The sequence below is a fragment of the Antechinus flavipes genome, chromosome 5 (assembly GCF_016432865.1).
Source record: "Antechinus flavipes isolate AdamAnt ecotype Samford, QLD, Australia chromosome 5, AdamAnt_v2, whole genome shotgun sequence".
Lineage (NCBI taxonomy): Eukaryota > Metazoa > Chordata > Mammalia > Dasyuromorphia > Dasyuridae > Antechinus > Antechinus flavipes.
Genome location: NC_067402.1, coordinates 172,863,981 through 172,888,920, shown reverse-complemented (window position 1 = coordinate 172,888,920; position 24,940 = coordinate 172,863,981). Strand labels below are relative to the sequence as shown.

At 32.9% G+C, this 24,940-nt stretch overlaps 1 protein-coding gene across 1 annotated transcript in view; it reads right to left on the bottom strand.

Moving 5' to 3' along the window:
• The window catches only part of ITPR2 (inositol 1,4,5-trisphosphate receptor type 2), a 521,149-nt gene that overhangs the window by 263,988 nt on the left and 232,221 nt on the right, over positions 1-24,940 (bottom strand). Inside the window, exons 22-28 of the mRNA XM_051963211.1 lie at positions 24,536-24,729; positions 21,650-21,779; positions 19,899-19,956; positions 15,141-15,306; positions 14,008-14,181; positions 429-518; positions 203-328 (exon numbers count right to left, since the gene is read on the bottom strand). Of these exons, the coding sequence (XP_051819171.1) occupies positions 203-328; positions 429-518; positions 14,008-14,181; positions 15,141-15,306; positions 19,899-19,956; positions 21,650-21,779; positions 24,536-24,729 (938 nt within the window). The remainder of the gene's footprint in view (positions 1-202; positions 329-428; positions 519-14,007; positions 14,182-15,140; positions 15,307-19,898; positions 19,957-21,649; positions 21,780-24,535; positions 24,730-24,940) is intronic.

Below are 24,940 nucleotides of genomic sequence, written 5' to 3'. Positions count from 1 at the left end.
AGTTGTATGATGCAACACAGGCAGCACTGCCAGAAACACTTCAGATTCATTATGCATCTGATTTTTAACTAAATTTTGGTTATTGCATTTAGAAACCTTTAACTGTTGCCAAATTTTTTTTTGCAACCCCAATATTCAGTTATGTGAGCCCATATGGGATCCTGACCCACAGAAACTTTGCCATAAACAATTAAAAACTAACCTTTTCATAGGGTATCTGTAGAAGGTCCAGCACCACTGAATGAGCCCCCATGTTTTTAAGCAAACGTTGGTGCTGATTCCGACACTTTTTATTCTGGACACAAAGTTTACTTAATCTGATTAAAATCTAGGGGGAAAGAAAACACCAAATGAAAATACAAATGAGAATTGTAAGCTATTACCAAAACATAACAAATCAATGTGGAAAATTCTTCATATCTACAAACCTCCTTTACAATCTTGTAATTGTTGCTCTTATTACTGTCAATCTGAGGTTTCTTGGTTCCATCTTGTACTGGACTTAAAATATTTGATTCCTACAACGAACAACAATATATATACTTTTATACAAAATGTTCAAGACTCATGATAGCTTCAGTGTTGTTATTTACCTTATTCAGCATACACACATGCATATACACACATACATCTGGCTTAAATTAATAATGCAAATTAGCACTGTTTTCATAGACTTGGGGTCTAAAAGAAATTATAATACTGAGAAATAACAGAAAATATTCAAACTATTATCAACAAACTTCCATATAATGCCAATAATAATACATAATTGTTTTTCAAATTATATGTATATCAAGAACTACTAAAAATGTTAGGACAATAAAGAATGTTTAAGAGGAGCTTTGAAATTTTTCTTACCTGAGGCAAAACAGAGTAAAGGAGTATACAAGAATAATTCAAAATATTCCAAAGAAAGATAAAAGCATAATTTAACCTAAGGATTCTCAGCCAGGTTACCATGATACCCTAAAGAGTCATGACCTGCGGACTGAGATATATCAGCAACATTTATAGAAAAATAAAAATATAGGATATTTTTAAACACTACAGACTACCTAGAAAATCCTCTATGAGCTCAAGAAAGCAAAATGTGCAGTATACATAGTAAAAGCAAGATTGTGGGATAATCAGCTGTGAATGACTTTGCTATTCTCAACCACACAATGATCCAAGACCACTCTGAAGGATTTATTATGAAAAATACTATCTAAATTACCCTGGCATGGATTCTGTCAATACAAAGTTATTATTAAATAAAATAAAATTTAAATTTAAAAAAAAAAAAAAAAAGAAAGAAAAAGAAAAATACTATCTATACACAGAGAAAGATCTATATCTGGTATCAATTTTATACCCTGGATACCTTTCTTTAGGTATTCTATTAGTCCCTTTTGGTAAAATCCCACACAAAAGAAATAATTAAGTTTTATTTTAGGACTATTTAGAGACATTCCTCAGAATTTTGCTTTGGAATAGGGGTACAGTTAATCTGAAATCAAAAGAAAGCACAATACTCCTTTTCTAGTTATCAGGCCTTTTTCAGAATTAAACCTAGTTTGTGAGAATCCATAATTTAGCAGAAAATTAGCAAGTACAACATTGACATTTTAAGGAAAATATTCTGGAATTCTTATCATATTTATGAGAATCTCAGTTTTTTGTTTTCCAACATATAATTATTCCCAATGTTAGTCAACTTGGGAAGAAATAAGGTACTACTAAAACTACTCAGAAAATCATCAACCAATTATACTTATGATCACATAAGTTTATCAAAAGTTTATTTGTTTTAAGGCATTTCCCATGAAAGAGTAAAAATAATTAGAAGACTACAGCTATTGTTCTTGAAACAAGACATTGTCTCTGAACTCCTAGTATTTTTCCTGCTTTACCAAAACAGCATTATTAATATAGTCACTGGTCTAGGAGTCAGGGGGGAAAAGATGGACACTGAAAAATACTAAGGAGTATATTCAATCATGAGAGATTACAAAAGAAAACCAAGAATTTAAAAATGCATACATAAACAAAATCAACATGGGTAATACATGGATGATAGCCCAGTTAGCCAGAATAAACAGAACTATTTACAAGCAAAAGGGATATGATATCAATGAATGAGACAACTGGTGTGTGTGTGTGTGTGTGTGTGTGTGTGTGTGTGTGTGTGTGATGAAAGGATAAATTTATTTATAAGAATGTAGAAACTGCAAAAAAAGAATTGAATGTCTCCTTTCATGTTCATATAGGTGAATGATAACTATGATCAAAAGAGTATTTCTTTCCAAAAAAAAAAAAAAAAACCAAGAAATTTAAAAAATTCAGATTATGAAGAAAACAGAATTAAGAGATTACCAAATCTAAACAGACTAGTAAGAATCCTGGTGTATGGAAAAGATATGTCTGATCTCTTTACACTTTCAGGAAAGTGTTTTTTTAAAAATTGGCAGAGGTTTGACAGATATATTTAAGTCCATTTATCTAATAAATATATGAAGACATATGTTTTAACAAAAATAGTTTCTGATAAGATTTAGGAAAATACAAAGTTATGCAAAACATTACAGAAATAGGAAAATGTAGAAAATGCTAATCTTTAGGAGATAGGAAATCGAAAAAAATTTTACTTTAACTGAAATTGATCAAAATGAATGAGTTTAGTTAAACACCTATAAAGACAATAATAGCTGTATCTGAAGAGTCATAGAAACTATTCATCTTAATTCCTGGAAAATATTTTAACTTCACTGTACTGAACTGAATCTTATCACTGCCTTTCATATACTCTTCCTTGCAGTCAAACTAGTCTATCTCTTTTAACAGTAAGAACTGTTTTGTTTTTTTCTTTATAACCCTAGCAGCTGGTGTGGAGCCTGGCATATAGTAGGTATTCAATAAACATTTGCTGAATTGAATTGAGTTAATATAGATTGAAATGACATTCCATCTCTGTGCTATTACACAGGCTGACCTCACTGCCTGAATCGTTTGTTTTTATTGCTCTCACAAAACTATGAGTCCCTTCCTCCTTTAAAATATAATTTATATAAAATAGACATAAGATATCAGCTATTGTCATCTGAATGAATTTATGTTTCAAATACTACCCAAAGCACTATTTAGATCAATCAAAATTTAGGTATTTTCTATTGTTTTATATAAGAAACAGCTATTTAGGGGAATTATTTTTTTAAAAAAGGTTCATGAGCTAAAACATGTTACCACATAGCCAGCTTAAAAAACTTTTGAGCTAATTAAAGGTTATGTTCCAGTTATTAAAGGGAAGTTAGAATTGGTTGGAAGTAACCATATTATCCTACATACCATGTCTCAGTGTTACTATAAGGTTCTAATTACATAGATATATAGGTATTCTGGTCCAGAATAGCATCACTATAGAGGTCACTATTCTGAGAATCAGAAGACACCAAATGACAAAATGTCAGATAGAAACAACTTTGGAAATCACTTGGGCAAACTCCTCTTCCCAAATCTCCTTTCCAGACAAGACCACTGAGATCCAAAGAAATTAAGTGATTTGATTAACAAGAAATATAAGTACTGTTATAAAATTTTAACTTTATAAAAGATTGAAATTTTTTTAGCCTGAACCATTTATTCAAAAATTACAAGGTACAAATATACATAATTGCATATATAATTAGGTAGTGATAAAACTGCTTTGTTTATAACTTCTTCTACACCTTTAAAAATTTATTTCTGTGCATCTTTTTAAATGTTTTATTGATGCTTTTTGTGTTTGCATATAAATCACTTACCAAAGTTTACCCCCAATTCTCCCCATTTCCTCAGTAGGCCTACCTGGAACAAATAAGCATAGTTCAGCAACACACTAGCCACCTTATTCTGCATGAATTTTTTGAGCAATAATTAATATATTTCAGCTTTATATGTAATTAGACTAGCCTACATTGCACAGTGACTTTAGTATATATAATTGACTAAATTTAAAAATATATAATAGAATAAAAGAAAGCACTTTAGAAAGATAAAACTGCTTTTTGTACCACTTGCCTGATGTTACTTACTGTCCAGTTCAAATAAGTTCTTCCTGAAAGCATGTCCTTACTTAGTGAAGAGAGTTATAGTTTTCTGACATTCTAATAAGTCAAAAGTAAAATGTGGCAAGAGATAACTAGGCAAGGTCAATATAAACTCTGCGATGTGTAGACAAGTTAATAATAGCTGAGAAAACAAAGATTTCAAAATTTTTTTCTGAAGAAATCTGTCTTAATAAACTTTTTTAGTCAGTTCATTAAAGTGAACAGACAATTAGTAAACAAGTATTTGTTAAGAACTTACTATATGCCAGGCACTTTATTAAGCAATGGGGATACAAAAGCAAAAATAGTACTTACTTCCATAATCCCAAAGGATTATGGTCATTAAATTAATCTCTCTTATTTTACAAACAAGAACATTGAAGTCTGCAAATGGCAAATGACTTGCTCAGGGTCATACAGATAGAAAGTAACAGAGACAAAACTGAATCTGACCCCAAGTCCTGTCTCCAGGTGATGGGATCTTTCTATTACTCTACTCAAGAAAGAGTAAGAAGAGCAGATGGCTTCTCATGGCAGCAGTGATTGGGATAAAACCAATCTATGTTTTCTTCATAAAATTATGCTAAATGAATAGATTTGGACCATAATGACAAGGCATTATAACAGTTTTTGAAGTTACTCTTGCTGTTTTCCATTAAGAAGTTAACAAGTATTCCAATTTGATGAATTAGTAATTGTTCTCTGTGCTACTGGTACAGTATCCACTTATAACTTTGACCTTTGAGTTTCAAATATTTTAATCTGAAAGAAACACTGGTATAACTTCTTGAAGTCTTAAAAGATCGGTTTAAGAAAGACAAATACTATAAATATGACAATTATATATAGAGTTAGAACAGACTTGTTAACAGTTAACTCCATTCTCCATCCACATAGACAGAGGGCAGATCAAGGACAGCATGAGTATGATGTGACCCCTGATTTTAAACTAAAGTCTCTGGGATTTAAGGGTATCAATCACTAAATATACTTCTACCTTTATTTCCCACCCGAGACTGACAGAAAACAAATCTGTTTTTATAATATTTAAAGTGTTTTTCTTAGGACTGAAATAAGGAATTTAATTAATTCTTTCTGTAGCCCTTTGGTTTCTAAGCAAGCACAAAGCTTGAGCATTATGTTTAAAAACAATGTCAACAGTGTTGGGGGTATGGTGTCTTTGCAATGGTTTGTTAGCAAAACAAAGGATTATTATTTGTGTAGATCTGTAGTATGCATGATGCCTGTTTCTTTTTGTTTCCATTGATGTAGGATATTTTTCTCCTGTTGAAAGAAACTTAAAATCACTCATCACTACTGCATCATTGGTCAATGAAAATTATTTTGTCATTTATGAGTTAAAATGTTGGAGCTGTATCTTCTCTATAGTTCCTTTGCTATTCTGTTATTTTAAAACATTTTCCTTTTAACTATTGCTTTGGTTGGCCACTCTCTCTCTATTCTAACTTTAAGTGCCTCAGTATACATCTTTACTATCTTGTATATGAATTCACACAACAGCATCCTAACCATCTCCCTTTTCTAATCTGTCTTATATATACCACTATCAGATTAATTATCCCTAAATATCATTTTTATCATGTCATCCCTCTAATTCAAAAACCTATACTTCCTTTCTATTGCCTACTACTCCAAGTATAGACTACCCCCTCACACCCATTTTTATTTTTTTTCATTGGTGACATATGGAACTTCTTTGGTCCCATGATTGTTTCCTGATTTGGATCTATCTCAACCTCCAACAACAACAACAAAAAATCTTCCTTTGTAAGCAAAACAAACAAACAAACAAACAAAACTGACATTAAATTATGTCTGCATATACAACATTTGGCATACATAGCTCACCTCATAAAATTAAGAGGAAGGAGAAGTATTTCATCATCTTTCCTTTAGAACCAATAATGATCATTGCATTTAATCTAAGTTCAGCTGCCTTTTAATGTTGTTTTCATCTAAATTACTGTATCAGCTGACTTATTGTCCTAATTCTGCTTACTTCAGTGTGAATTAGTTCATGTAAATCTTCCTAAATATTTTAAATTATTCATGTTATTTAATATAGTATAATAATCCATTACCCTTATATATCACAAATGTATCAGACACCACTCTCCAATTAGTACATATTTTGTTTCGAGGCTGAAGCTATTCCAAAAAAAAAAAAAGGTAGGAATATTTCTGTAGCCATTAGATCTTTCTATCTTTGACCTCCCTGAAGTAGATATCCAATAATGGAGCATCTGTAGGTAAGGATATAATACTCTATGTGGTCAGAAGGAGGGAAGGAAAGGAGGAAAGGAGGAAAGGGAGGGAGAAAAATGAACAGGCTGATTTCAGAAAAGTCTGGAAAGACTTACATAGAATGCTACTAAATGAAGTAAGCAGAATCAAGAGAACACTGTAACAAGATTATGTGATAATCAATTGTGGTGGACCTCGCTCTTTTCAGGAAGATGATTCAAGGCAATTCCAATAGACTTGCAATAGAAAGAGCCATCCACATGGATGAACTATGGGACTATGGAGACCGTGGATCAAAACACAGTATTTTCACCTTTTTCGTTGTTGTTTTGTTTGTGGTTTTTTCCTTATGTTATTTTTACATTTTGATCCGATTTTTCTTGCACAGCTTGAAAATAAGATATGTTTAGATGAACTGCACATGTTTAACCTATATTAGATTGCTTGCTATCTTGGGGAGGAAAGAAAAGGGAAGAAAAGGAGACAAATTTGGAACACGTGGTTTTTCAAAGGTGAAAATTGAAACTTATCTTTATATGGATCTGGAAAAATATACTATTAAAATTTTTTAATATTAAAAAAATGTATCTGGCTTGGTAGACAGATATAAAGAAGTAGCTTTATTCTTTTCCCTCTTCAAGTTGAAACTCTCTTTATCAGCATGCAATTTTCTAGGAAAAAACAATTGTCATTAGTTGCATACCTCTCCTACATAGGACCCCATCATTCCTATATTTTAAGCTGTGGTTCAGAAATATAAATATTGTTGTCAGAAACCTAACTGCCTAAAAATCTTGTTCATTTCACAATTCATCTCCTCCTCCCGAAGACTCTGGCCACTGATCAACACCAGTTTTTTAAAAAGCATCCTCTATGTGCCCTAGGGTTTTGGGTTTCTTGCCCAGGATATCATAATGACTAACAATGCTTTCTAGATATCTCCAACAGTATCATTTATCCCCATGTGAATCACCAGAGGAGTAGTCATCAAGTTTTACAGGTGCTGGAAAAGGTATCCATTGCCCTAAGAAGACAGTAGAGATCACACTAATGTGCATATTAAGTAGACAAATTGCTGAGGGTGACTAAGGAAGCTCCTATCACTCCTCTTCTCTTCTCACGTCCAAAGCCAGAAAACCCTTGGGATTCCCATTACCTTTTAAAATATGGAAAAATTAAAGTAATCTAGGAAAATTTAAAGGGACAGGTAGAACTAAGAAGGAGAAAGCAAGAATAACTTTTGTGGAGAAAGTAATATTTGAACTGAGTTTTCTAATAATATAAATCCATAGGGAATGGGGATTATACTTGGATTTCAGTGGTATAGAGAACCACTCCATCTCCACCTCCAAAAAAGATAACTCTCTTCACCACTCAGATCAGTACTTCCTCTACAACTTATATTCTTAAGGATTTATCTGGAACAGTGAGAGTAAGTAACTAACCCAGGGTAATATAACCAGTATGTGTTAGAAGAACTTTCCCTTTCTCACTTTCTAGTCACTATTCCATGCTGCTTCTTAGAGATGTCATATGAAATATTTACAAATGTAAAAGGGTTGATCTACAAAGAAAATGATTTTATTATATTAAAAAACAAATTTTTGAATGTTTATTTGTACTAAGAAGAATATAAGAGAAGTGATTTTCCTGCAATTAAAAAAAAATCCAGATACCTAGATTACATACACCCTAAAATACACCTGATTATATCCCCATAACAAATACTGTCTATCATGACTTTTCATGGACATAAAGAAATCTTACTGAAGATAGAGAATTGTGTTATTTACTGGATATCAGCTATCTTATTAGGTAGCACAACTTCTTCAGGAGGCAAATTGCATTTTTCTTAAGGTTCAGGAATGTTCTTTATTTAGTGAGGATTTAAACTTTGACAGAAACAATATCAATTACTGACACTTTAATAAGGTTTCTGAAATAAAAATCTATCGACGTATTCCAATATGCAGCATAAATAATAGATTATTAGGCATTTCCAACACCATAAAAAAAGCATTACAATAATCAGATTTTAATTTGAACCAGATCTAGAATTTTTATTACTGATATTTTATTGTTATAACTTCCAATAAGAAAAAAAAATTTCTCCCACCTATGCAGGCCAGCAACTTACAGTCTTGGAGTTATTTATATACTAAGAGATCAAATGATCTAGACAAGATGACCAAGTATTTCCTAGAAGCAGGAATTTATTCTGTACTTCCTTGGAAGAAGAAGGGTCTTACTGTTTTACTGTATTCACAAAGGAATGGGCTGCCTTTCCACCAAAATGACATGAAAAAGATCTATTAAGCTTAGTTCACTAAATATCACCTTATGGTTTAATCTCCCCAAAGCTTGGACATAAAATAGATTTCACATTTTCCATTTGATTACTAACCCCTGCTTGAATAGAGGGTCAGTTTGTGTCTATCCTCATAAGCAAGCACCTATATCACAGTGCCTCGTGTTTAATAAATGATCACCGAATTAAATTTGTATGATTAATAAATTAAATTTTTGTTAGACTGTCAGTTCATTGAGAACAGGGATAGCATTATATTTCTTCATGTCTTCCTTAGTGTCTAACAATATATTTATTACACATAGTAGGTATTTCAAAAGTATTTTTGAATGAAATAAATACAGATGAGGCTGATATAGACACCAGATGAAGGGAAGCACCAAATGCTGGGGTCTGATCATGTGAAGAATTCACAGTGGTCATTTTCTTAAGCAAAAGGCAGATTGATTTATGGATGAAGTTAAAGACAAATCATGGGAGACAATAAACACCAGGAATGGTAAATATGAAATAGAGTTAAGAGAGCGTAGAAAAAGGTTTTAATAACTAGTTATGGAAAGGGCAATTTACCAGGAGAAAAGAAATACCCCATGAGATTGGCTCATACCCGTAGTTGGCAGGCTAAATCCTGAAAGAGATTTAGTACCCCAAAAAAGTTAGCTAGCTATAAGGAAGAGAAATGGGATCAGGAGAAACACCACAAGGCATGGTAAGGTTAGGAGAGACCACGTGGCATAGAGGAGATGGTAAGGGGAAAGACACCACCAAAGTGCCTTGGCAGATTAACCCAAAAGAGGGCAGTAGCAAAGCCATGATCCATAAGCTATTTTATAGGGGAAATTTAGCCACAGGGATTTGACATAACTTGAATTTCTGACGGGATTACCTCCAGAGGGTAGGACCACAGAACTAAACAGATCTGATTTATTAAAGCCTTCTTCCTGCTTGCCCTAGGGAAAAATTTTTATCACTTCTTCAATTTATCTTTGCCAACCACACTAAATATTCAGGATCTCATCAAATAATATTCTCCTATAAATTTCATTTTAAAAGCAAAAGCATATTCACTTCAACAGAAAAAAAAATTTTATTTAATACAATAAAAACATGCTTGGAGATTAAATGGTGGTCAATCCCATGACAAATATAAATTTATTACACCAGCAATATAACATTTTTCAGGACTTTGTAGTGTCTTCCTTAATTTAGAACTTGTTATTAACTTTCTAGGAAGATATGGTTTGGTTTGATTTGATTTTTAAATGTATGACAATCCTTTAATTTTATACTTACATGGCCTAGAAATTTGCTTTTCTAAATCTGGTACCTAAAATATTACAGTTGAACAATACCTGTCTTTGTCTGTTGACATTAAGATGTGTAATGTACACATATTTTTGTATCAAAATAAGTTCAAAGTTTGAAATTATATAAATCCTTTTACTAATCTATCAAAAGATATTATAACTTAAAGGTCATCCAAGCTAAACCTCCCATTTTAAAGAGGAATAAACTAATGGGCCAAAGAGGTTAAATCACTTGTCAGCATCACAAATATAATTAGTTAACAGAGTCAAAATGTGAATTTATAATCTCTGACTCCAAAATCAGTTCCTTCTACTCTGCTGGTCTCCTCACTTATAAAATGGAGATAAATATTTTACTAGAGTTGGTATTGTAAGGATCAAATAAAGCAATTAACAAAGTTTTGTTTTTAAGTGAGATAAAAATATGTTCTATTATTCAAATTCTAAGTATGAAATATCAAACTAAATTGAAACTGTAATAAATATTCTACTTATCCTATATAGAGCTGGCTTTGCATATATTTGTTTAAATGTTATGTCCTGCATTAAATTGTAAGTTCCTTGAGAACATTACCTCTTTTTGTATTCCTAGAACTTAGCACTATGCCTGGTACATGGTAGACATTTAATGCTGATTGATTGATTTTTTTTTCCCAGAGCTCTGGCTATTGCTTTTGTGCAAGAGAGCAATAGACAAATGAATAAAAACAAAAGAAAGAAAACAAGTTAAAAGATTTAGCAGCAATTGTGAGTCTTAGAAGACTTCAAATCTTCCTCATGTTATATGCCACTGAGCTTTCTTGTTAAAAGAGAATTTATTTACAATGGCAAAGCAATAAAGTATACACACAAATACCAAGAAATCACTGTCTTAAATTCACCTCAAATGAATATAATTGAGAAACAATAAAGAAAATTAATTTAGGTTTTAAAATTGGAGAAACCTTATCTCTGTAAAGCTTGGCTGAACCAAACTATATTAAATGGATTACTATTAAAAATTGGTTGCTTTAAAATAGCTTCATGTGCTATATGAGAGCTTAAAGAGTCATTCTATTGAGAGGCTATTCCTTGAAGGCATTTTTGTGTTTTCTTCATTAATAATAAGAAATTTATTTGAAAAGAAAATCACATTAGCCCTTAGGTAAATATCTGTTCCTAATGCATATGCATCATTTGAAATTGCACCTTTCTTTAGATACTCATAACAATAATTTTTGGTAAAGAAACAACAGCAATGATAGTCAAACTCCAATATAACAAATTCCTCTTTCAGAAATGATGATAATGATAATGGCTAGCATCCACATATTGCTTTAAGATTTGCAAATTATTTTATAAGTTTTATCCCATTTTATTCTCACAACAACCTTGGGGGATAGGTAGTGTTAATAACTGTGTTATATAGATGAGAAAACTGAAGCAGACCTATTAAGTGATTTGACTAGTTACACAGTTAGTAAATGACTTAAGTAAAAGAAAAAAAAATTAAAGACACAAGGGAGAATATCATAAAAAGTATACATTATACATGAGAGAAACTATCTCTAAATAGGAATTTCACATTTTTTTCTTTTTGCTATGACAACTAGAACTTTGCATTTGGGATAATAATCTTTCATGAATTTTGAAATACTTCTTAAGAAATAATGAAATGTTAATGTGTCTCCAATAAAAACTCAAAGTAACACCCAATTAATTTGGTAACCAATGAGAAAAAACTTATATATATATATATATATATGTATGTATAGGAAAAACCTATAATAGAAGGTCTCCAATCATTAGGATGAAGCAAATAAATTAATTATACCCCACATTGTTTTTATTGTTATACATTGTTTAATTCATACATTTTAACCTCTGAAAATACCTGGCAGGTGGGCATAAAACAACTGCTAACAGGCCTACTCAACTGGGTCCAAGGAATTCCTGCGTTATTAGCCTTCCATATACCACTCTCTCTTTCATTCATATAATAAACAACAGCTTACATAATAAAGACATAGAGAAAAGAGCCATTAGAGCAAAAAGTGGGATTTAAAATCATCTATCTTAAAGGATTCAAGCTTGTTTATTGCTCAACCCTATCTCCCTCTTACTTATAAGAACACCAGTCTAAGAACTATGTACACAATCAAAAGGACAGAAAGAATAACTAGATTAGATAACAAGAATCTCAAAATATCTACTTTAAAGAGAGTTTAAATGTCATATATCTAAGGCACGATGGATGATATATATCCTTTAAAATCTTTTCAAAAAGTAGTGTTCCAATCTCCTTTCAAAGAACTTCCACGAAGGGAAATTCATAATCTCCCAATGCAGTCCATTCAACTTTTGTATACCTCGAATTGTTTAAACTGAACCTACCCCTTTATCACACCAACTCATTGTATAATATTGATTCAGGAAGTTTGTGGGTTTGGCACATGCAAATATTTTGACATTATTGCAGCCTTTCACAAACTAACTTGGTCATAGAATATTTCTGAGCTTAAGATAAATATATTGAATCCATAAATGTCATTGTAGGGGTGTGGGAATATGCATAACAAGACTTGGCAATAGATAGAATATAGGAGGTGAGAAAGAGTGAAGAGTCAAGAATGACCCCTAGATTTCAAGTGTAGGTGACCAAGAGGGTGGTAATATTCTTAACAATAATTGAGAAACTAAGAATGCTCTTTGATAGACATCAGAAAAGTAGTCAGAGAAACTGAAGGTAAGTCAAATAGCAGGAAAGATAGAGGAGATATTCTGCTAGAGGATAACAGGATAAAATGAGATCATTTATGCATGTACTACAGAAGAGGGCTGTCATACCAAGAAGAGCTACCTCTTCATGTGAGACAAAAGGGAAGGAGGAGATCCTAGAAGAAATCATTTGAGGGATTTGAGAAGGAGGAAAAGATAAATAAGAGCTCTCAGTAAATAGTCCCAATTTTTTACCAATGAAATAAGAAACAAGATTCTCAATTGAGGCAGTGGGGAAGGGGTATCACAGCAGGTTTGAGGAGGGAGGGAGGGAGGGATGGAGAAAGGGAAAGAGGAAGAGATGGAGGGATGGAGGGAGGGATAGAGAGGGATGGAGGGAGGGATGGAGAGAGAGGGAGGGAGGGATGGAGAGAAGGTGGGAAAGAGGAAGGGAAAGAAACAGAAGAAAGGAGGGAGGGAGAAAGAGGAGGGAGGAAGAGAGAGCTCCTAAAAGCTTTGAAATTCCTTAGGACTACAGCCAATCCTAAAATCCCAGACATGATGTCTAAGTGAAGGGAATATTTTGTCATGGGAATAAAATGAACATTCTGAAAATGGAAAAAGGACAAGAACTTAATAAGTCATGTGTGTGAATCTCAAAATAATACCTTCCAGGAGTCTAACCATCTCAGACTGTTTCAGAGATCTATAAAGCAATGAAAGAACCTCATGAGCTACTAAAGGTATAAAGCTGATTTGAAACAATCTGATGCTGTGGAATGAGGTCTTTTAAGTAGTGATTACTAATTTTTCAGAGAGAATTCAGCTTTCCTGATATCTATAAAAATTGGATAGAATTAAGCAAAGAAAAACACTGCTTTGACTGAAAAAAAATCAAATGGCAAATGCTGCAAGAATGAATTTTTCTAATCTTTAGCTTCCTATGTGTCAGTCTTTGCAGTGCCTTTATCATCAGGGAATGTGGATTTTACCACTACTCCACCACTGCTACTTAAGGGACCTGATACCCTAAGAGATATCTGATAATTAAACACTTTATTTTTGAATTGTGTGTGACTTGTCAGCAACTGTGCTGAAAGGAGCTATGACTGAGCTCAGGTGATCATATAAGTTTTCATTGTATCTAGATTAAAGGTTCAAGACAGTTAAAATGTACATTTTATCCAAATTACTTCTGCAGTGGAATTTGTGGAAATCCCAGAGTGAGTAAAAAACAGGACACATTTTAATCAATTAATATTAATTGAGGTAATCCTTCCCAGACGGTTATGAAAGTTTCTCACTACAATTATTTTAACTTGTTCTAAAATAAATACTAACAATGAACTAAAATTTTAAAACAAACCTCATTTGGCTCTTCTCCCCCTTTTACTTGATTTTCACTCATTTCACCATTTTCATACGTGCTACTCTTCTCAACCCAAAGCTCAGATTTTTCTACAGTCAGTCGCAGTTGGTCTAGATCAGCTTTGATTTGTTTGTAGTTGTCTACATCTTGATTGGATACCAATAATTGTACCTAAAAATATAATAACTTTATTTGTAAATTTGTTTGTGTACTTTTCCTCAATAAGTTTCTTGAGAGTAAGAGCTGTCTTTCTTTTTTGAGTCCCAGAGGTACATGGCAAATGTTTAATAAATGCTTTCTATTTACTCATTTATTCATTGTTTGGGAACCACATCTCCTTATTTCTTTCTTTGTAATATTCCTGGTATATTTGCCATCATCTTTGAGGATATCTATAGACAAAAGTATTAACTATTTAAACTTATCTAACTAGGTGTTTCAAAGTGTTTTTTGAATAGAATATTATTCAATATTTAAATATGAATATTCTTTCATAGATCCTTTTTTTCTAAACTGATATCACTGATTTTATTAGCACAAGGAATTCCCTATGAAGAAACTTCCCTACAAATGCAGATAAGAATCTATTCTTAAACTTATTTCCTCAGCAAGTTTCCTGGGGTAGCAAAGGTTAAATGACTTGCCCGAAGTGGAAAAGATAGCATGTATGTATCGGAGGTGAAATTTGAATTAGATCTTATCTTATTAGGAGAAAAAGTTTCTACAAACTCTTGGAACCATATCAAATGCCTCTAACTTGTATTTAAGATAGTAATTAAAATCAATTTGTGAAATACATTTATTCATGATATGCTACATCTTGAAGTTAAGCAAAACTCCATTATTTATCCTTAAAGGGCAGTAAGAAACCTAAGGATGATAAATAAGTCCTCACTATAATGAAGAGTAGGCCTGACACAGGAAAACCTGGTTAAAATCATACCTTAAGCACTCTTCTGAGACCTCAAGCAAGTCATTTATCCTCCCTGAGTCTCAGTTTCCTTATCCATAAAATGAAGAAGTTGGCCCCAAAGGCCTCTATGGCTTCTTCCAGCACTAAATGTACTTTCTGAGTTGAGCAACATGTGCAGAGCATTCTCTCATGGATTCAGGTGTTTAGTTAATCTTACCTGTTTAAAAGCTTGTAAAACTTCTGCTCTTTGACTGAAGTGCTTAAATAACAATTGCAAGGCTCCAGATAGCAAAGGAGGGTAATCATGCATGATCAGATGAATAAGGACTCGTAAAAATGTCCTTCCTCCTTCATCATCAAGTTGTACTGGATTTTTTTCTTTTCTATAAAGTCAAACACAATTTTTGGGATCCTTATATTTACAAAGTACTATTTCTAAGGAACATAAACCTCTTCAAATATATTACCTCATTCAATACTACTATTTCTTAGTTTAGAAGGTAATCAGACATTTATTATCTCCCATTTCACAGATGAGATTAAGATGTGAAGAAGAGCTTTTTTTTTTTTTTTTTTTGGCAGAAGTTCAAACTAATGTAAGCACGTTAAGTCAACCATAAGATATTGATTGTATGTCTACTGTGTATAAAGTATTATGGTAGGGACTAATATTCTAATATTAAGATGATAGCAATGAACAAGAAAATTCTTTAATGTGAAAACACCAATGCCATCCCAAACTATATCATAAAAATAAACAGGTTAATTGCTTAACATTGGAAATGCAAATATTCTTTTCTAATTGCCAGATGTTTTCTACAGAAAATTTGGGACAATAAAACTAAAAAGATCTCATGTTAAAATCTATAGGAAAACATATGTAAGAAATATATTAATCAAATATTCAAATACAGTATTTTAAAGTGTTGTGATCTTTTTCTTCTCAAAATGCAGCCAGGTGATAAAAGTTCAGATCTTTTATTATTTCCAATATAGCCCGGTTAGCTTAGAGGCCTATCTCTCTGCTTGGTTCCAAGAGCTCTCTCCAAATGTCTTTAAATCCAAAGGTCTGGTCCTTCAGCCTCTGCATCTACTTTCTTCAGCCTCCAGCCAGCTCCAGTCTTCATGCCATTCCGGTGAAAATCTCGACTTGTAGCGTCTTCCTCTCTCGAGCTCTCCGACTGGCCCATTGGCCTATTTATGCTCCTTCCAGAGAGAGGGATTATGGGTAGTTCTACTTAGTACCTTGTTTCAGGTTCTGCCCAAAACATCTTTTTGTAAGATTAGATCAACTCTAACTACTTAGCAGTTAGTAAGGATTCCAACATCTCCCCCTTTCTTTTGTTTTAAAACATAGGGGGTTTCTGAAGGGTACACATAAATCCATCAATATGGGCCAGAACTTTGTAACAGATATACATGGTATACATAAATCCATCAATATGGGAGGCATTATACATAATTTACATGAGCACATAGCAATATAACACAGGCTAGTGGTAATGTAACAAATAACATGAATCAACATGAAAATTTAACTACTGCAAAAGTCTCATCAACAATCTTTCATCTCAAGAAATCCAGTGATTCTTGCAATTGCTTAAAATACATAAGCCCATAGTAATATAACACAGGCTAGTAATAATGTAACAACATAAATCGACCTGAAAATTTACAAATGTCCATAAGTCCTAGAAATAGTCGATAAGGAATCCATTGTCCATTAGTTCATGCACCAGGAATCTAATAATTCCTGTAAGCTCTGAAGTACTGCAAAAAGTCTCGACCTGAAAATTTACAAATGTCCATAAGTCCTAGAAATAGTCCATAAGGAATCCATTGTCCATTAGTTCATGCACCAGGAATCTAATAATTCCTGTAAGCTCTGAAGTACTGCAAAAAGTCTCATCAACAATTTTTCATCTCAGGGAATCCAGTGATTCTTGCTGGTTTTTCAGGAACTGAAAGCTGAAGATTTTAAAGTTCTTTTGACAGTCTCATTGTTAGCCATCTGATTCCTTTTCCACCTGTGGAAATATAAGCAGATCCTCTTCCCCAAGCAATTAACCTATTTAATTCTCTTCTATTTACCAAATTTGGGATTTCTCCTCATCATCTGGTAATTACATTGGAGTTGTTTGCATTGGATATTGTCTTGTTGTCTTAAAAAGCCTGTATTCTTCCCAACTGTAATCCTGATTGCTTTTCTGTTGGTTGATGACATCAGAGTCCTGAATTTCTAAAGTCTCTCTGGGTGTAACCTCAGCTGCTATCATGCCCCACCTGTCCTTTGATTGATACTTTGGAGCTGGGCCCTGCCTCTCATTCTTCTGGGTCAATATACATTTAGAGGCCCAATGAAAGCCTCGGTTACATTTTGGACATGGGGTTTTGGGTTTTTTCTCACCCTGTCTTCTCACTCTATCTCCATATCTACAATGAGCTCTCAAATGTCCAATTTTTCCTCTGCCAAGAAGGACCTTGTCTTTCCATGTTCATCATAGTCTGGGCATAATAAGCATTTGTGCCCACTGTGGCACAGCATCTAATGATTTCTTCTAAAGGAGCATTTTTGCCTAGCCCCCATATAATTCTCTTGCAAATCTCATTGGCATTTTCCTTAGCCAGATGTCTGGTCATTATTTCTGTTGCTGCATTATTTCCAATGGTTCTTATTACAGCTGTTTGTAAACGTCCCACAAAATCTGCAAAAGGTTCATTGGGACCTTGCTCTATTTTTGTGAAAGCATTATTTCCATCTTTCTGTCCAGGGAGAGAATTCCAAGCTTTTATTGCAGCCTTAGAAATTTGCTCATACACTGTTATGGGATAATAAGTTTGTTCTGAACTCTCTGCATACTGACCTTCACCAGCTAGTTGGTCAAAAGCAACTTGTACAATAGCTCCTGTTTGCCTATTGCGTTGGGCTTGAATCCTACATAATTCATGAAACTCTGAAAGCCACAATAAATTTTGTCCTGGTTCTAGACAAGTTTTCACTATGGATTTCCAGTCATTCGGGGTTAGGATTTCATAAGACAAATTATCCAGTAACATCTTCACATAAGATGATGTAGCCCCATAAAGAGTGCAACCCTTTTTCAAATCTTAATTTTTTCCAAATTAAAAGGAGTGTATTTTCTCTCTTTTTGACCTGAGGAGTTGAGCTCTTCAATCACAGGATATGCATTTATAAAATCAGATATATCTTCTCCTTCATTTTTTGCTTTAATTAATGCTTTTTCTAATCTCGTCAAATTCTGCTTTACAGGAGAAGCTGACTGTGTTTCTGTCTCTCTCCCTCCTCCTTGTTCCACCCATGAAGGGTTAATTGCGGGGGGAGGGTTATGAGATGTGGAATCACCTAATTCCTCCTTCTGTGAAGTATCATACTCAGAATTGTAATTAACTCCATTCTCATCTGATTTGTCCTCCTTTTCACCTAGTAAAGTTGGCACTTCCTCCTGTACTTTCCTTTTCATCATTCTATCACTTAAATAACTTCTTATAGCCAATTGTATTACATTATATGTATTAATTATTGAGTTAGGCCCATTTTTATCATAGAATTGACAAAGATCCTCTCCAACCAATTTCCATTCATTTAGATCTAATTCCTTATCAAGAGAGAAACAAGGACATATGTCCTTTACAGTTTGTAAAAGTTCAGTGATTTGCTGTAAACTTATAATTAAACCTTGGCTTTCCATAATTTTGACAATGCTCTCCAAACATTTTCCTTGAACAGAAACAGGCTGTTTTCTAAATATCTGTCCCATCTTAGCTGAAATTCTACTTTAACTCTTTTAACAAAATTTCTTTGTTGTACTCACTCTAATTTTTGGGTCAAGAAGACTTTTCCACTGGATCAGGATCAGAGGCTTTTCCACTTGAATCAGGATCGGAGCTTTTCCACTTGAATCAGGATCGGAGCTTTTCCACTTGAATCAGGATCGGAGCTTTTCCACTGAAATCCACTGAGGGGGTCTGTTAGCCCCACGTTGGGCGCCAAAATGTTGTGATCTTTTTCTTCTCAAAATGCAGCCAGGTGATAAAAGTTCAGATCTTTTATTATTTCCAATATAGCCCGGTTAGCTTAGAGGCCTATCTCTCTGCTTGGTTCCAAGAGCTCTCTCCAAATGTCTTTAAATCCAAAGGTCTGGTCCTTCAGCCTCTGCATCTACTTTCTTCAGCCTCCAGCCAGCTCCAGTCTTCATGCCATTCCGGTGAAAATCTCGACTTGTAGCGTCTTCCTCTCTCGAGCTCTCCGACTGGCCCATTGGCCTATTTATGCTCCTTCCAGAGAGAGGGATTGTGGGTAGTTCTACTTAGTACCTTGTTTCAGGTTCTGCCCAAAACATCTTTTTGTAAGATTAGATCAACTCTAACTACTTAGCAGTTAGTAAGGATTCCAACATTAAAGTACTATTAGAATTTTACTTCTAAAAAATTAACTAAAAATAGCAGAATGAGCTGAAGTTATTATACTTCTGGAATGAAACATATGTAATCCAAATGACAAAAAAATAGATTCATCTATCATATATCAAAACAGAGATAACAATACCAAAAAAACTATTTTCTAACTTCAAGTTTTAAAGATATAGGAAAATAACATTTTTTGAGTAAAGTAAATTTTGCAACAAGGGAACTTAATGGTAATTTTTTTTTTTTATTGTAGCTGAGGAAAATGTGGATAAAGCATTTAGGAAAAGTACAATACTATCTTATCTAATTCTTTGTTCACATGACAAAAAACAAACAACTGTATTCCTCTTTACATGAAAGTTGTAGCCTCTTTTCTAAATAAAATTGTATTGTATGGCCATTATATTGTTTGGAAGGAAGACAAGAATGAAATACATGAAAATAAACAGATCAATATTAAGTGTCACTATCAGTCTAAATAAAAAAATTTCTTCACTATCAAATTTTACAAATAAAACAAAACAAAACAAGCAAGTAGTAACTTTACCTCCCAGCAAACATAGTCTCTGCCTGAGCTGCAATTTCATCTATATCAGGAACAATAGCTGCAAAAGATAAAGGGTAGAAAGTTTATTATAATCAGGAGTCATAATATGTTTTTAATATGATTAAGTTACCTATTAATAATTCCCATTTTTTAAATTTCCCAGGCCAACAAAATTATTAAACTGTATTAAAGAGGAATACAACAAAATTAAAAAACATAATAAAATTTGAGAATTAAGTTTTAATTTTTATTAATTTGTTTATTAAAAATACCTATTTGAAAGTAGTGCTATGTGCCAGCTGTTATTTTGACTAAAACTTAAAACACTGAAAATTTGCAAAAAAGATGGAATTCTTATTCTTTAAAAAATAGCACAAATTATTTTATGTTCTACCCATAAACAATAGGATCTCTTAACAAAATATAATTTTTATAATCTACTTATCCATTACTTTTTTCAATAGAAATCAATCACAAAAAATATTTCTCCCCACTCCACATTGGTGTTTTGTTTTATATATATATATATATATATATATGAATATATGTCATATATATATACATATGTCTATATATATATATATATATAAAAATAAGATTGGGGGTAGCTAGATATTACAGTGGATAGAGCACCAGCCCTGAAGTCAAGAGGATCGGAGTTCAAATCTGTTCTCAGACACTTAACACTTCCTAGCTGTGTGACCCTGAGTAAGTCACTTAACCCCAATTGCCTCAGGAAAAAAAAAATAATAATGAGATTAGACTTTATACACATTTTTCTTAACTTCAGACTATGAATTCCTGTTTCAAAAAAGAAAAAAAAAGGAGAAAATAAGTAGAAAAACAAAACAAAACAAAATCCACAGAAATTAATACTATTTTGAAAAAAGTATTGAATAAATCGGCTTTTCTATAGGTAAGAAAGTAAAAAAAGAAACACAAATGTAGCTAAATCTTTCTATAGAAACTCAGAATTTGGGATCCAAGAATAGCTATATCAATGTTATTGAAACTTAGCTTCTAGTGTTGCATACATGTTATTTTTTGAAAATTTTGTTTCTTTATATGTCAGTGTTTTAAGAAAATATAAGAACAAATACAACAGGAAATAAGCCCTGCTTCAAAAGTGACTTTTAGCTTAGGCAAATTTAGCACAGGTTCTAGTGAATTTGCTTTAATATATATTCCAGTCACTATTTTGTTCTCACTTCTCTTTACTGGCTGTCAAAACTTCATTCTACTCCTTTCCTATTCTTCCTCTTCCTTGAAATCTTCACTTTACTTTAGAAGAAACCAAGGTTCAATAGGTAGCTGTAGCTAAAAAATGAATGTTGTATCAATATAAATGCTACAAATTTCAATCCCTATATAGGAACTGTATTAACTGATCAATTCAATTTAATTGTTACTAGTTGTCTATAACTGTCATATGTTTAACAAGCAAAAAAAAGTATTCTGATATTTCTTTGTATTTATGTAGCTTTCTTATACTTGTAGATTAGTTTGCAATTTGTCCCTTTTTGTTGTTGTTGTTCCTTATTACAATATACCCAAGACATAGATGCTATTCCTCCTGTTTCAATGCAAACACTGAAACATGGAGATACTGAATGATTTGCCCTGGTTCTTTTTAAAACCAAAATTCAATTTCACATACACTTCTGGCTATTTGTTACTTTTAGTAAATCAGAGCCTTTAAGTGTCTTCTTAAAAATTAAAGATTACCAAATAATCTTTACAAAAAACAATACCTGATGAAAGTGGTGTGTCAGGTGAGGTAGTAGTAGAGTTTTCAGAATTTTCATTGTTGTCTCCAAATTCTTTCTTGTAGATAGACAGCATATATGAGATTCTATAGTCTAGTCTAACGCTCAGAATAAACTATAAGACACAGATTGAAAACAATATATAGTTTTCCAAAAACTTTTTATATCACTCAGCATTTAATAATATACATGTTTGGTTCATTTCAGAAACCTAACAACAACATAAAGTATCAGAATACTAAATAAACTAATTTGAGAACTTACTTTGAAATATTAACAGTCCAATTTAGTAAATGCTCATCATTAATATTAAGATTTAAAATGCCTTTATTTCTACAAATACTATAAATAAAACATTGACTAAAGTCAATAAAAAATAAAAGCATTTTCTGGGAAATAATAATGTTTGTATTACATGACTTTCCCATTATCTTCTACTATAGTATCAAAGCACATCTGTTTGGTGAAGCTTTTCAGATGAAAATATTGAGTTATTTTGTTCGAAGTGTTAGTGATGTTATGATGTTCCAAAATAACTGGTAGATTTATCATAGGAAAGATGATGAAAATCAAGCCCCCTTTTCATGTACAGAAAAGTCATGTCTTTCAGATATAATAACTATAAAAGATCTGTATGTCTTTTTAGGTTTTGATGCCAGGTATATTAGATTCAATCTGGGAGACAGGTTTGGTGCAGTTTGTTGTCAGATACATGTCTACGCCCAATCTGATAGAACTGTGGATTTAAGATTTCTCAGCTGACATGAGGGATGGAACACAACTTATAAGATGTCCTAATTTGAGGAATTACTAGATATCAGTTAACCAAGTAATATGGCAGACATTGTTCTAGTCACAAGTACAAAGAAAGTAGCAACTCCTTCTCTAAAAGACATTACATTCTAATGAGGGATACACAAAGTAAATAAAATATATGAATTATGGGTCATGGGTCCTGCTACTACCCGAGCCCAAGCAACAGTCACCTTCCCAGAAAGCAAGTTTTATAAAATTGTAACCTGGTAACTGCTTCTTCAGGTACTCACATCGCTGCCTCCTCAAAAGGCTACATTCACTAAAGACCCAATAAAGAGTCTTTTACACCAAAGCGCGTGGCACTGTCCAAAGGTTTAAGGTCAGAAACAAATATGATTTTATCAGTAGAAATGACTATTAAAGAAGATACATTACTCTCTGCTTTGATCTAAGGGCCATGGAATCTTTCCACTTGATTTGAAGCAGAAACCTCTTATATGTGATATGTCCCCTCTCAAAATGTGAACAGATACTGAGATCTTGAGAGCAGATACTCTCTCCACCTTTCAATTTCTATCCCCAGTCTTTGTACATAATAAGTTCTTAATAAATGCTTGTTTATATTATCATAAATATAAAACTGATAAATATGAATATATAACACAATATTAAGTAAAATACAATAGTTTGAGAGGTAAGTTACTAGCAATTGGAGGAATCAGGAAAGACTTAAAAGCAGTGTCTTAAAGAAAGGGATTCTATGAAGCAAAAGTAATAAGAAGTATATGTCAACCAGTGTAAAAGCATGAAGTCAGGAGATAGGGTTTCATGTATTATGGAAAAAAAGAAAAGGCCAGTTGGCTGCACTACAGAATGCAGGAAAGGGAGTATTGTCCAATGAATCTAGAAAATATGTTAGTTACTGTAATATTCTCTCTAAAATGTAATGTTCTCTGCTGAGATTTTCTTGCGGGTCTCTGAAAGCAGCCTTCATTTCAGTTCAGTAATCACCACAAGTGCAGCCAGGTGTTAAAGTCCAAATTCTTTATTGTCTCCTTCAAAGTCCTATCTCCTTCACTTGGGGCGCAGCTAGTTTTCTTATAGTCCAAATGCTTTATTATCTCCTTCCTGGGGCTGGGCAGTTTCTGGAGAGCCTTTCAGTCTGGCCTTGGTCTTAGTGGGGGAAGTGCACGAGTCCAGGCCAGCCACCAGGAAGATCAGATTGAATTTTTCCCCTTGGTTCTGACAGCTTAAGCTCCCACTTGCCTCCTCTGACTTCTGAATCTCCACGAATCCAAAGGTTTGTGCTTCAGCCTCCAGCCACCACAAAGACAGACAATGGAATGAATCTGTCTCAGCCTCTGAGAGCTTCTAGTGCACTTGTCTTTTCTAGCCCTGAGAGCTTCTAGCTTATATGCTCCACATTGAGTATAAACCAATCATTATATCACTAGCAAACCATTATTTGTTGTAGGATTAAATCAATGCTAACTTAGATTTAATCATTGTCTCCTCAATTCCACTTAGTACCTTGTTTCAAGTTCTGGCCCAAAACATCTCCTTGTAGGATTAATCAATCATACTGAACCATGCTAAATTAGATAATTATAGTCTCTCTTATCAATTCCAGTGACTTAGTACCTTGTAAGAATCCTTTGTTTCAAGTTCAGAGTTCTTGCCCATAACAAGTTACCCATCCCAGTTTTTCATTATCTAGGTCAATAAATAAAATCAAATTCTGTCAGACTTAAATCAATATAGACTTCGAGTCATCATTACTCTCCTTCTTATCAAATAAATTATGAATAAAAAATTAAGTTGCCATATCTTTAATAAAAAGGAACTGATATAATATTTAATAAAAGTTAATAGCATTATGAGACATATAATATTCACAACAAAATACTCTAAAATATATATATGTAAATTTTTTATGTGAGGTTATGTATAGCAGGTGGCAAGGTTAGAGTAATTGTGGGGAAGAAAGGGGAAATAGTAATGAGAACAATTTTCATAATCTCTATGCATAGAATTTTATAATTAATAACAAGTTTTCCTGTCTATTTTACAAACCTAAGTTAAGTATTTGTACATTGTTTTTATCAAATTCTTTACCTGTAAAATTTCAATTATTTTTAATTTTGTGTCCATAACAGTTATGTCTTCATTGTCAATAGTACTTGCTTGCTTGATTGGGTGGGTGCTAGGCTGTACATCAGGTACAGACATGGGAAAAATAGATCCCCTACTGAGTACCATTTGAGTCATCATCTCTCCAACACCATGGATAGTTCGCATAACATTGTTTCCTAGAAGGAAAAAAAAAGCACATAAGCAAGCATGCATAGTATACAAAGAAAGAGCTATAATATCCATCAGGTAACTACACAGTTAGATGAATGACAAAGAGGATATTAAATATCATCAAGTAAAACAGCAATATAATATTTTTATGTGTGTATACACATACACACACACACACACACAAAACCCCTATAGATATGTATGTGTGTGTGTGTG